At 38.9% G+C, this 14,575-nt stretch overlaps 1 protein-coding gene across 1 annotated transcript; it reads right to left on the minus strand.

The window, feature by feature from the left end:
• Positions 1 to 211: 211 nt before the first annotated feature.
• On the minus strand, positions 212 to 11,857 carry LOC111530649 (putative F-box/LRR-repeat protein 21). Its single transcript, XM_023197939.1, has 8 exons — positions 11,683 to 11,857; positions 7,941 to 8,040; positions 6,955 to 7,074; positions 5,414 to 5,772; positions 4,917 to 5,005; positions 4,495 to 4,617; positions 1,368 to 1,539; positions 212 to 1,013 (listed from the first exon to the last, which is right to left on the minus strand). The coding sequence occupies exons 4-8, from the start codon at positions 5,769 to 5,771 to the stop codon at positions 370 to 372; spliced, it is 1,386 nt and encodes a 461-aa protein (XP_023053707.1). The 5' UTR covers position 5,772; positions 6,955 to 7,074; positions 7,941 to 8,040; positions 11,683 to 11,857; the 3' UTR covers positions 212 to 369.
• Positions 11,858 to 14,575: the final 2,718 nt, after the last annotated feature.

The raw sequence follows: 14,575 nt of genomic DNA on the forward strand, positions 1-14,575 counted from the left end.
GTAATAAAGTAAATGACATAACTTACGGAATCCAAGTTCAATATTACACATTTACTTAGCAAGCTACAATATGCCTTCAAGGAAAGCTGAGAAATCTACTTAGAAACCATCTGCAGTTTTTGGCATATCAACCATCTAATCCACATACAGGGCTTGTGCCCTATTTACAGCAATTCCCTGCTTTTCAAATTTCTTATTTTTTTTTCAAATGTTTCTGCAGCAATCCATTAAGACAGTTTGCAAACAATCAAATATTTGACCTAAAATATGGCAGCAACACATTTTAAAATTTACATTTGCTTAGATAGAAAGCAGCTAATCATACTGATCTAAAAAAACAACAACAATTTCGGAATCTTTGGTAGCCAATTACCAGAGAAGCATCACATCAGGGAACCATACTCTTCCCAGGTATTTGGAGACTTCAGTAGGAATTTCATCTAGGCTATAATCCTCATCAGGGATCAAAACTTCCTCCATTATAGAGAGCTGTGTTAGCCTTCTCCCACACAGTCTTACGAACTCGACGAAGGCACTGCAGCTGACTTCACATTCGCTGAGGCCCAAGGCTGTTAGGTTTGTACAGTGTTCAGCAACACAAATAAGTTCATTATCAAGAGGCTGAAGACCATTAGCACACACCACTAACTCAGTCAGTCGAGGACAGTTGAGACCTATCTGTCCTAAAACCACTTTGCTGACTGAACAACCAAAATAAAGGTGAGTAACAGGGGTTTCTTCTTTGAAGAACATCTCAAATTCCGCTTCACATAAAAAGAAGTACATAACAACATTAACTCTAGGGGAATGTTTAATAAGTGCATCCCAACTGTGTTTTTTAATAGCATGAAATTTAATCTGTCCAGGATTTTCACTCACAACCTCAATTCGAAGATGTTCAAGGTTAACATGAGTCTCACTTGACAGTGCAAGGAGAAGTTCATCAGTTAGGATGTAATAATTCAACACCAGTTCTCTAAGGCCTTGACAATGATCAGCTACACAAAGAATTCCTGTGGGAAGTTGGGGAAAATTCTTAAGAACAAAGAATCATACTGATCCTAATACAGTATTTTGTAAATTTAAATTTGATATTAATTATTCATTAATTGTGAAAAAGCTATCTAACAACTTCTGAGAGCATGTCTGCCAGGAGGTATTAAGTATATAATGAAAATCATATGTATATATGTAAAATTAAAATATCTCAGGAGGTTACTATACCTTGCAGATTAAGAAATCTTTCGAAAAAACTTACTTAAATAATTTATGATTCATAGGAATATAATTTTCAAAAAGAAACTGCATCTTTATAGTTATTGTAATAAAAATATCATATCATTCTAGCTTTAAAAAATGTAACCCACCATCAGATGAAACATGAGGACAGTTACTCATTTTTAGAAGTCTTAGAGTGTCACTATTATTGGCCACAAGAATCTTCAATGAAGGATCATCCACCGGTGTATCTTCAATTTTGATTGATGATAACGATTTTGAATTGATAAAAACAACTGTAAGTGCTGACACAAAATGAGACTTGCATGGCCATAAGAAAAAATTATGAAAACATTATTTTAAAATGTACAGCTTTAAGAAATTCACTAAAACCATATCAATACATACTAACGATAACATAGTAAGAACCATGAACATATGGCTGTTTCCACAGAATCATTTTCCAGTAGAAGATATTTTTATAATGAAGTATAGTTTTATACTTTTTATAATTGATAAATGAAATAGTGAGGAAAAAAGCTTCAAAGATTTCATAAAACATGTCTTCCGATTACTTCAATTAAGGATTTGGTTTTCAATATTAAAAGGACATAATTATTGTATATTTATTTCCTAGAACAGGGGTTGGTAGATTACAGACAACTTGCCAAATCCAGCCTATGGTCTGTTTCTGTATGGCTCACAAAGAATGGTTTTTGTATTTTTAAATGGTTGGAAAAATTATTTAAAGAATAGCATTTTATGACATGAAAATTACATGAAACTTGAATTTCAGTATCCCTAAATACTGTCTGATGGGAACACAGTCATGCCCGTTATTTAAATATTGTCTGTGTATCTGTGTCTGCTTTCAGACTCCAGTGTTAGAGTTGACTAGTCGCGGTGTAACTAGTTGGCCCCCAAAGCCTGAAATATTTGCTATCTGAATCTTTTTGACCCCTACCCTAGAAGAAACAGAATTTTTATCTGATTTATCCACTCCCATATGTCTAGCACCTAAAATAGTATCTGGCACATAGCATGGCAAATGGAGGATAAAAATTTGTTGAATGAATAAATGAGATTTTAATTCATTTTATAAGATTTCACAATCTTCAGTGACACCCTTTTCCTAGCAAATTATCCAAAGTAAATCCAAGTCTGTAAATGCTTTGAAGACTGACAGACTAAAGTTTACTTCTAGTTTGACCTGAAAATGAGTAGAACTTCAGAAATTTTCAGATTCAGTATCTTTTGGCAAAGATAGAAAGTCTGGAAACCAAATCTGTACATGATCATTTTTCCCTTTTCAAAATCAATCAAGTTGGATTCTACCAAAGGTTCTATTTTGCCTAACAGAATGACCAAATTGGTTATAAATGTTCATTAATTTATAAGAAAACTTATTGATTTACACTAATTGTAAACTGGTTTACACAAATTTTGAAATGGTAGAAGGCTAGACTTCTTCAGTAAATTTTATGGTGCCAAAATTATTAGGGAAATATAAACACAAGGTTTAGTTTCCCTTTAATCAACTTTCAACTGACTGCTTTAGTCCTGAAGGACGACTTTAAAAACCATTAGAGTACATATTTCATTATTATAACAATGTATTAGTTTAGTACTATTTATGCTTACCAAAATGCTATACTTTTATTTTTCCTTAGTTTACAGATTTAAAAAACTGAGTCTCAGAGAGATCCATGACCTTGCCAGAAGCCACAGAGCTCACTTTAAACAATAGAGGCAGAGCTTGAAATGAAGCTTGCTAATTAATTCCTGGTATCTAGCTCTGGTGACTGTATCAGCTAACCTAGAAGCTGGCCCTAGAAGCTGATGTGCAACATTAGAGACAGCTTTTAGAATATAAGAAGAATTTCAGGGTAATCTGATTCTGTAGTTCATAAACAAGGAAATAACTATCTAGAAGTGGTAAATTTCATCGGATTACTTACATTACTCTAATCCCTAAATGACCCATTTTTTTCAGCCCATCCCTTTAGAAGATAAACAGGCCAGCAGAAATACTGGCTAGAAGAGTGCCATGACCCAGTTTATAAGAGAGATGCTGCTATTCCTCTATCTTCTTCCATAGGAAAATTTCCATCAGCCAGCTTTACCAACTACCATAATTTAATGCCTGTCATATATCAGGCACTATTCTGACTCTAGGTTTACAATGGTAAACAAAATAGAATCTCTGCCTTCAATGAGTTTATGTTTGGTGTAAGGAGAAGAGAATAAACACATTAAAAATATAAGGTGGTTTCAAGTACTGATGAATGACACGAAGAAGATAAAAATAATGTAACAGTAGAGTACATTATTACTGGAGCAGGGGGTACCATTTTCACAGTTAAGGAGGGGCTCTCCAAGGAGACGGCATTCAGGTTGAAGCCTGAACGAGGAGAATACGGTATTAGTTTCTATGGCAGAGCGTTGCTGGTTGCTTCCTGGCAACCATTCTTCCTTTGTTTGTTAAATCAGTCCCAATTTTTAGCTGGGCACACTGCCACCCAGCTCAAAGATTCCCCAGACTCCCTGGAATCCGGTGTGGTCAGACTTAGAGGTAAACAGAAAACACTGTGTAGTACTTATGGGTGGTCTCCTTGACAAGGAGAAGGCACACCCTTCTTCCCCCATTTCTAACACCCTATCCCCCAGAGCAAGGACATGATGGTTGGAGCTCAGATGGTCATCTTGAAGAAACACCTTGGAGAGAGTGGAGCGGCTGGAAGAAACCTAGGTTCCTACCACCTTCATACCAGCTATGGACTCTCACCTCTCAGTTTCTTTAATGTGAGAGAAATATACTTTGATCATGTTTTTAAGCCACTTTTCTTTTGGAGTTCCTACAGCATGAATGTGAACATCATGCTAACAAGCATAGTTCATTTAGTTAAATATTATATTGTTCCACCTCCAAAAGAGAGGCCACAGAATCACAGGAAAAACATTCACTATTGCCTCTACATGCTCTATGTTCAAAGTAACTACATAAATTGTTATTTAAATAGAATAAGCACAATATCCAAATTTTATATTAATGACACTGTGGGAAAAATGACTACAGTTACAAAATACATCTAAAGAATGAAAACATGCATAAACTATTTTTGCAAAAATAAGTGCTAGTCAACAGAAAACAGCTTGAAATAGTACTTTGAATACAAATAGGAGATGGTCTGTCTTTAGGAAAAAATGGCTTTTGCCTAGTTTGGCAGTCTTTAGGGATTTTGGTACAGTTCACCAAAAATGCTTATGTATCCTTACCTCTGATACATTCATGAAACTTGGCTTGGCTGTTGAAATCAAGCCCAAGGTCTGGATGGAACAATTTACCAGCTGAGAGAGTATACCACAGGCAGCTTCTGCTGACTCGACACTACTGTCAACCTAGACAATTTTTAATCTCAAATAATTTCCTGAAGATAATTTATCAGAAATAATGGCAATGTAATTATTTAGTAGAATTCAATTGCAAAATCTTATTCATTCCTTTGAGCTATTGTATAAATGAGTATTTTTTCTTCGTACAAAATGTCTGACTATAAAATGAAAAACAGATGATGACAAATTAGCTTTCCAAGCACTTCATATTTTCAAATCTTTTACAATTACCTGAATTTTAATAACAACATACAAATGATGGAAACTGCATTTTAAGTTTTTCAATTACAGTTCAAGTTCTACACTTCAATCAATGCAAATAACTGTAGAAAAACAGGAAACCGCTTCGGATAAAATGCTTTGCAAAACTCACTGACTGCCTTAAAATAAGGCTCTAGATATACAAAAGCATTGTTAACAAAATATAAGTCATGGTTTCCATTTAATGCTCATTTTTCTTACCTTAAAGCTGACATATTAAGGCCGGGCGCGGTGGCTCAAGCCTGTAATCCCAGCACTTTGGGAGGCTGAGGCGGGCGGATCACGAGGTCAGGAGATCGAGACCATCCTGGCTAACATGGTGAAACCCCGTCTCTACTAAAAAAAACAAAAAACAAAAAACTAGCCGCCACCTTTGGGCGAGGTGGCGGGCGCCTGTAGTCCCAGCTACTCGGGAGGCTGAGGCAGGAGAATGGCGTGAACCCGGGAGGTGGAGCTTGCAGTGAGCTGAGATCCAGCCACTGCACTCCAGCCAGGGCGACAGAGTGAGACTCCGTCTCAAAAAAAAAAAAAAAAAAAAAGCTGACATATTGAAGATGGGCAGAATGCTTTTTAATGATCTGCTGAATGAGATCAGGATGAGTGGACTTAAAATATGAAGTAGCTGACTGGTTCAGTTCAAATTCAAACTTTCTCCAAAGGTCAAGAATATGAAAAACTTCATTCCATCTCCTACATACAGAAGATGCACGGGCCCAATCTAGTAAAGGAAGATACTGAAAAATTCGTAATACTACATGGTGAGGCAAACTCCCCCAGTCTAGATGAACCGTGTGCGTATGAGTCTGGTTGAGAGAAGAGTAGAACCCAAGTTTTGGCTGTTTCACTGCTCCTGACAACTGGACAATTTTATTCTCAACAGATAAACTGTTCCTCTTCATTCTGTAAACATTGGAAAATGTTCAGTGTCTGATAGTTTTTTCACATTTCTACCAAATATTGGCACTCTAACTGTACAGAATAACATTAGAAAATGAAAAATTGTTTAATTAATATAATTTTAGTAGGTATCTTCCACTTTCACGCATGGATAGGTGCTACCTCGTGCTGGGCATACAGAGATAAAGAAGTACAAACCTGTTCTCAAATACCTATGGTCAAATGGTGAAATACAGTGATAAATGCTAGGACCAAAGTTGGGATAAGTTTCAATGGAAAGAAAAGAGGATGCACGTGATTGAGTTTGTGTGTGGAGGAGGTGGCTTGGGAGGCTTCCAGGAGGAAATGTCCAAGGAAGCAGTGTATGTCCCAGGTTTTTTTTTTTTTCTAGTCAATTATTGTATTTTAATTTCAAAGGAGGAAGTATCACATTGTAATTGTGCTAAACAAACAAACAAACAAACAAAAAAACACATACACAAAAACCTGGGAGGTCTGGGAGATAGTAAAACACAATTAAAAGCATAGGTCTAGATAAGTCCCTACTCTGCTACTTACTAACCATATGATCTTGTCAGAACAAATTACTCTAAGCCTCAGTTTCCTCATCTCCAACAAGAAAAGTACCTATAAGATCAATGTGAGGATTAAAGTACCAGCAGATAGTTTAGTTGTAGTCTGTGTTGCTATATTAAATTGTTCAGTGCAGTTTTCTGAACTGTTTTCATTACTTAAATCAAAATTCTAACAAAAACTCAAATGATCTGCAACAATTTTCAGATGATAGCCAGGACACAGAAGCTCAGAGCAGTTAGATATGGCAGGGACAAAGTCTTAGTTCAAGCAACACACCTGATCCTCTCCAGTAAAGCAGCCAAGGAATGAGCGTTCTTACCCCTCAAACAGAAATGATGAATCTCTAGATACTAGCCAGCTTGGGACGCAACTAAGTTCTAGCAAATTTGAAGTCCAGATATGTCCAAGTATATATGGTCATCTTGTACATATATTTTATATAAGAATACAAAGTATTTTAAGTATGCAATTATTTGAAAGGCAAAATAAAATAATGGTAAGAGTGGTTCTGAACTTTACTGAACTTTGGTTAACTATATAACCCTCCTTTAACCCCTGCAATATTAGGAATGTACACAGGGAAGATTCAGTGTCATAACTGAAACACACCTTGAAATCTAATAAAATATTTATGTAATAAGAAACAATCTCTGTCTTATGATTCACTGTGTCTGATGTGACACATTTCTTAAGCACAACATAGAGTTTGATCCCAGAAGCAGGAATGACCTGTAAAGTCATTGAACACAATGAAAAGTCATCTTTAGGGTTTGGAAAACTGAAATTGGAAGCAAAAATAGTTGCAAAGCTGCATCTCAAGCATCAGGCAAAAGAGCTACTACACACATTTTAGTCTGACTAAACCAGTTACAGGCATGACTCAGGCCCTGTCCAGCAATACTATGTAGACCATGTGAGACTGCTGACTACCAAGAATTCAAAGCATATGCTATTTTAAAAGGCCTGATCTACTACTCTTCAGTGCTAACTCCTTAATACTGAAAGGTACAAGAACAGATGCTGGATTCTAAACTCTGATGTGGAGCATAGTCAATGACATTTTGCTTGTAACCGTATCACTTGGAAATCTACAAAATGGATAAATTTTCACTAAGTTTTTATAAAGAAGTTACTCTTAATAGAATCATTTACTTGAAAACCAGTGATGCTCACATAAAGACATCACTCAAATGCCAGGTTAGAAAACTACCTGGCAGTTCTAAACAGAGGGACTGTGCTATATATTAAATCTCATTGTATGTGGCATGGATTGTTAAAATTATTTAATAATATCATTAAATTGCCAATTCACTGATAATAGAATTGCAATAAGTAATTAGGGGTATTATATTAATACCAGTAACTTCTTAAAAATAATATTTTAATTTTCTTTTAAGTTGTATAATCTTCAAAGCATAAAGATTATACTCATCCACAAATCAAAAATTTCATGTAATTTTATAGCTATGTATATTGTAAAATATATTTTAGACAAATTGATCTTTATTAGCTTGAAGACGTTAATCTGAACAGTCTAGCCTAAAGATATGTGACCATTTAAAAAGTTGATCATTTCTTTTTCAAGCCTTTCTTACCTAAGGAAGGCTTCCAGATTAGAGTTCACTCTAAACCAATGAAATGAAGCAATGGTTGCCGTGGGGTACTCACCAACATCTATTTGATTTCACTTCTTATCTTGGTAAAATACCACAAAAACACATTCATCAGAATACATAAATAAACATCCAGTAATTTCTATGCTTAGGCTCTTTATATATCACTCTGTATATTGAAGGATTTTGTTAGGAAATTATTGATTCTAAAACTATTTTTTGTTGTTGTTCATTAAAAAACTAGCCCCGCCAGGTGCGGTGGCTCACGCCTGTAATCCCAGCACTTTGGGAGGCCGAGGCGGGTGCATCATTTCAGGTCAGGAGTTCAAGATCAGCCCGGCCTAAATGGTGAAATCCCGCCTCTACTAAGAATACAAAAATTAGCTGGGTGGTAGTGGTGCACGCCTGTAATCCCAGCTACTTGGGAGGCTGAGGCAGGAAGGCAGCAGTTGCGGTGAGCTGAGATCACGCCACTGCACTCTAGTCTGGGCAACAGAGTGAGACCCTGTCTCAAAAACTAAAACAAAACAAAATAAAATAAAACAAAAACAAAAACAAACTCCAAAAAACTAGCGTGGTTAGTGGAAATCTTGTTACGATTCCCAGAAATTATTCTTGAGGCTCTACCAAGTCTATGGGTCAAAGAGTGAATGGACTCTAAGAATCCACATTTTAATTAATGTCTATAGAGAGATACTACAACAAATGTGAGAGAATTCATGACCACAATTATTTGTTTATAGGCTTTGTAAATCTTCCAGTTCCAGATTTTAGCAGCGCATAATACCATTACAGTTATAGTAAAGAGGCAGACATGTGATTTTTATTATTTTATCATTCCCATATGAATATAGTTGGACTAGTCGCTGTTAATAGAATATATGCTTCATATTTAAAAATCATTTCATATATAGTGATAGAGATGGCATTGATTTCAGTCATACTGTCTTTGAGGTTTGCCAAATTTCAGGAAAATGACTTGTCAGAGTTAGCAGGAAAGTCTATGGAAACTGAAGAAAATAGTAATATAGGTTTACAGCAGGATAAAACTCACAGCCTTGGCATCATGAATAAATGTCGTAAGGTAAAAATAAATAAATACATTCTACTACTTTTGTAAACCAAACTCAACTACACAGAGGAGGTAAACAAGGCAACCTATTAATTTACTAAACAGTTCCCTTAAAACTCTACTGTCTACCACCTGCTAATTTTCCATTTCTCTCTGAAGCCAACTCCTAAAGCAGAACTGGGGAGGACAGGCTAGCAGAATGTATTTGAGCTCAGGATCTACCATTTGATTTCCTCACTGCCACCTACTGTTCCACAGTTTTTCAGATAATGCCACGGTTGGCTGTCCTTCCTTTATTCCAGAAGTAGAGGGAAAGGAACTCCAGGGCACACTTTCAGTGAAACACCAAAAATAAAAGAAAGACAAGTTGAGTTACTAGTTATTCCTCAAATCAGGTAACACACAATTTTATTTAATGCAGAAACTTTTCTCCTGAGTTACATTTATGGCTAATTTCTGTGCCAATAGGCCATTCTTCATGTGAGAATACTGACATAATACTGACATATCAATAGGGAGTTGCTACCTAAGACCAATAAGAAGATAGTGCACCACTACTTAGATCAGTTCACTGAAGTCTTCTGAATCAGATGAATTACTTCTCTGGTTGCTGAAGGAACGTGATGGCTGTCTCATAGTCACGAGAATGTTGAGGACAGGTAGGGAACAAAACCAGAATACAGGACCCCACCAAGTGATAAGCCATTCTTCCAAAAAGGGAGAAAAGAGAAAGCTGGACATGGATCTTCAGCACAATATCAGAGTATGAAACAAGTTTATTAGCACTGAGGAGCTCCACTAACCACCTTAACTTAAATGTCTTTCTTGATGTGTTTTCTAATTTGGTAGATCAGGTGACCACGTGAATGGGATCTCTAAAAGTATCTTAGAGATTGCCCACAGTATTCTTGAGGGCAAGATTATCAAAGACAGATGAGATGAAGACTGACTGACCATCCACAGTCAACTCACTAAAGGCCATGGAAGCAGCTCTCCTCTGCACTAGGTTCTTCCAGATTGGTGAAATGAATACCCAAAAGTTACTTTTAATAGTTTCAAGTTTTCAATGGTCACAACAATAGAAATAATAGGAGAATACTACAGATAACAGAATATACATGCAAAATTATCTGAAAAGGGTGGATAAATTTGTTGGGAGCAGCAAAAATGAACGGAAATAATGGTTAAATGTCCTTTATTTAATCTCCTTCCTAAAGTTTAACGATGAGCCATCAGATTGTTGCCCCAGGCAGATGGTCTATGTTAAGGAGTCTGGAATCCTAGTTACCAGTGCAATGGCAGGGAAAGCATGGCCTGGACAGGAGGGCCGAAGCCTCGCGCTCCAAAATACACGTAAAAACACACAGTTTTCCAACAAAAGAATGGGGCAACACCTCTTTCTACTAAATATAATCCAAGCAACGAACAAAACATAATTTGTTGGAGACGCTGTCAAAAAGATTTATGTACTTTGCAGCCCATAAGACTCTAAGTTCCCTTCTAAGTCTAAAAGTTACAATTCTTTTTAAAATTTCAAATCAAATAAAAATATCACCCAGGTATTAAGGAGACAAAAGATGAAAAATATTTATGTCAAATATTTCCTAAAGCAGAAGTTGCCATCTTTGCAGTGTTCTGGCATTTTGTCACTGGTTTAGCAATTTTCTACACTCAAGTCTCTCTGTGGTATCAGTACATATCTATTTAAGAAGAAAATTTTTACTTCCTAATAAACATAATATGCATGCTTATTTTTAAATAAATCATATGAAAACTGAAGTTTTCCAAATATATGTAGATTGAAAACACCTTTGGAGACGCAAGGAGCAAAGCTGAACTGGGCAGTTTGTGAAAATCCCTGAATGGGGGGCGCCAAGGGCATCTGTTTCTCTCTCCACATCGACCCCAAAGTCTTGTCTCCGACTCTGGAAGGGAAAAGGGAGAGGACAGCAAGCAAGGCCCATCCGCGGGGAGGCCTTCCAAGCCAGGGGAAGCCCGCCTCGGGCTGGGCATGCTAAGGGAGCTAACAACGAACACAGGTGTTTCCAGAAATCATTTTTGCAAGATTTTTCCGGGAGAAAATAATCATAATTTCTTCTTCAATTTCTTATTTTGGAAGCGTCTTAAAAGGCACACTCGCCAAAGACAAAGACGGAACACCTTAAAGCGCACAGATGAGCGCTTTCAACTCGCGAGAAGGCTACTTTTTGACATTTCTTTGTGGTAACTATCAACTCCTGCGAAGTTAGCTGCAAGCAGTCGTGCAAAAAGCAACCTCGGGTATCAGTGAACACTGGACGAACGCCGCCCTTTCTAGGCTCACTCCACCGAAGAGCCAGACGCGCGGTTCATGGGGTGGCCGGGTGGGCACCCAGCATTGCGGAAACCCAGCCCCGCGAGAAAGCGGACGCCCTGGGGCTGCACTTGCACTTCAGCACTGGGGGCCCGAGTCAGGTCCCGCTCACCCCGGCTTCGGGGACGGCTGGGCCCGGGCGGCTGAAGCGGTCGCTCCACGAGGCACGGGGCCGCAGGTGACCGCCCAGACGTGGCGCAGGGCGCGAGCACAAGCCTCCCGGGCCCGAAGAGGGCGCCCATCCCGCCCCACGTCGCTACCGCCGGCGGTGCCCCCGCGACACCCGAAAGATGTGCTACCTTTCAAGGGTTTCCGCGCGTGCTCGGCGTTCGCGGGCCGGGCCAAGGCGCTGGAGTCCGGCGGTCCGGTCGGCGCCGTGAAGGGCGCGAAAGACGCCGTCTCCGCGCAACGGGGGCACAGGAGCGCTTAGGCGCCGGGGCGCGCGCAGACTGCAGCGGCCCAAGGCTCCGCCCCGCCTGGCCCCGCCTCGCACCCTCTCCTCAGCGGCCGCCTCCCACCGCAGGCCGCTGTGCTGGAGCTGGCGCCCACCTGGCACAGCTCCGAGTCACGCACGGCGATCTGAGCCCCCAGCCCCTCCTCCCACGGGCCTGCGGTTCCGGGAGCGCCCCTTAGGTAGCATGTGGAAGGCTTCCTGCCTGCTGGTCTTCAGCTAATTCCTCGTGGCCACCTGCCTGTGACTCCAACGCTTGTGGTTTCTGGGACTTACTGCCAGTGAAGCGCATCCCTTTATCAATGCACAATTGCAGGTGACCCTCGAGCAATGGGAAGAGAGGTTAGGGGCGCCAAACCCTGCACAGTCGATCGGGGTATAACTTTTGACTTCCCCAAAACTTAACAATTAATAGCCTACTGTTGACTGAAGCCTTACCAAGAACATAAACTTTGGATGAACACGTATGCTGTATGTTATATGTATTATGTACTGTGTAATATAGTATCTGCAGTATGGAAATCCATGTGTAAGTGGATCCATGCAGTTCAAACCCGTGTTGTTCAAGGGTCAACTGTCATTGAAAGGAACCGTCTACATATCAAGTGATAACAGCTCAGTGTGAAATGTGTGTATATCACCTCTCCTTGTTCGAGCTATACAACTCAGCCCCCAGGTATGATCACTCAATAGTTCACTGTGTAAACTACCAGACCAATACGCAAACAAGTATATAGTGATAGATAAGGATTTTATTTTTTCTTGTTCACGTTTTAAAATCTGAGATCAAGCTATACGTAACTTTCGGGAACTTACTCTTTTGCCTACTGTCAAGGATACAGTTCATATTGATACACAGATTCTTTCATACTTTTTTTCTAAATAGCTTTATTGAAGTATAATTGACAAACTCTACATACTTGCAGTGTAATTTGACAAGTTGTGACACCGTTGAAACTACCACTGTAATCAAGATAATGAACATACACAAATCTTCCAAAAGTTTTCCTATTTCGCGCGGTAATTCCTCCTTCGGGCTCCACTCCTTTCTGCTTCGTGACCCTATAGATTAGATTCTGTTTCTTATTGTAACATAAATTGAATCACACAGCGTGTACTCTTCCTTGTGGTCTAGCTTTTTGCACTAAGTATAATTGTTTTGACATGTCTGTGTCATATAATGTTCGTTTCTTTTTATTGTCAAGTAGCATTCCATTGTATGGTTATACCACAGACTGTTTATGCATTCATCTCATGACAGAAATTTGGATTATTGTTTGAGGGTGTTATACATAAAGCTGCCTTTACTTTTCAATTTTAAATGGATATATGCTTTCACTACTCTGGAGTAAATATTAATACCTAGGAGTAGAATAGCTGCATTGTATGATAGGTCTATGATTAACTTTAAAAAAAGGACTGTCAATATGTTTTCCAAAGAGGTTGGACTATTTTACATTCCCACCAGCAATGTATTAGAGTTCTAGTTTCTCCATCTCCTCACTCACACTTGATATGACCAGTCTTCTTAATCGATAGGCATCTAGGGGCATCACACTGCACTTTTAATTTGCATTTTCCTAGTGAATAATGACTTTCCTAGTGAATTTCATAAGCTAATTTACCAACTGAACATCTTCGTTGATGAAGTGTCTATTCAATGTTTTTGCCCATTTTAAATTGTTTTCTCATTATTGTATTTTGAGAATTTTTAAATATATTCTGGATACAGGACTTCTGCCAGATATGTATGATTGTGACTATTTTTTTCCGAGTCTGTGGCATGTCTTTTTTTTTTTTTTTTTCCTTGAGATGGGGTTTCGCTCTTATTGCCCAGGCTAGAGTGCAATGGTGCAATCTTGGCTCACTGCAACATCTGCCTTCTGGGTTCAAGTGATTCTCCTGCCTCAGCCTCCCGAGTAGCTGGGATTACAGGCATGCACCACTGTGTCTGGGCTAATTTTGTATTTCTAGTAGAGACTGGGTTTCTCTATGTTGGTCAGGCTGGTCTCGAACTCCTGACCTCAGGTGATCTGCCCACGGTGGCCTCCAAAAGTGCTGGCATTACAGGCGTGAGCCACTGTGTCTGGCCTCATTTTCTTTTCTTTCCTTTTCTTTTTATTTTTGAAACGGAGTCTCACTCTGTCGCCAGGCTGGAGTGCAGTGGCTTGATCTCGGCTCACTGCAGGCTCCACCTCCCGGGTTCAAGAGATTCTCCTGTCTCAGCCTCCCGAATAGTTGGGATTACAGGCGTGCACCACCATGCCTGGCTAAGTTTTTGTGTTTTCAGTAGAGACGGGATTTCACCATGTTGGCCAGGATGGTCTTGAACTCCTGACCTCAAAGGGATCCACCCGCCTCAGCTTCCCAAGGTGATGGAATTACAGGCATGAGCCTTGGCGCCCTGTGCCAGCATCATTTTCTTAATGGTGCCTTTTGAAAAGCAGAGGTTTGAATTTTGATGAAATCCAGTTTATCAATTTGTTTATTTATGGATCATTTGTTTGATGTTAAACTTAAGAAATTTTTTTCCAAGTCAAGGTCACAAAGATTTTCTTTTGTATTTTCTTCTACCTGGTTTATAGATTTAGATTTTGCATTTAGGTCTATGATCTATTTGAGTTAATGCTTGTGTATGGTGCAAGATAGAAGTCAAGGTGTATTTTTTTCATGTGCAGGTTGCATCCAATTTACCTAGCACTAGTTGTTGAAAAGGCTACTATGTTTCTCCATTAAATTAC

The sequence above is a fragment of the Piliocolobus tephrosceles genome, chromosome 4, assembly GCF_002776525.5.
Source record: "Piliocolobus tephrosceles isolate RC106 chromosome 4, ASM277652v3, whole genome shotgun sequence".
NCBI classification, from domain to species: Eukaryota; Metazoa; Chordata; class Mammalia; order Primates; family Cercopithecidae; genus Piliocolobus; species Piliocolobus tephrosceles.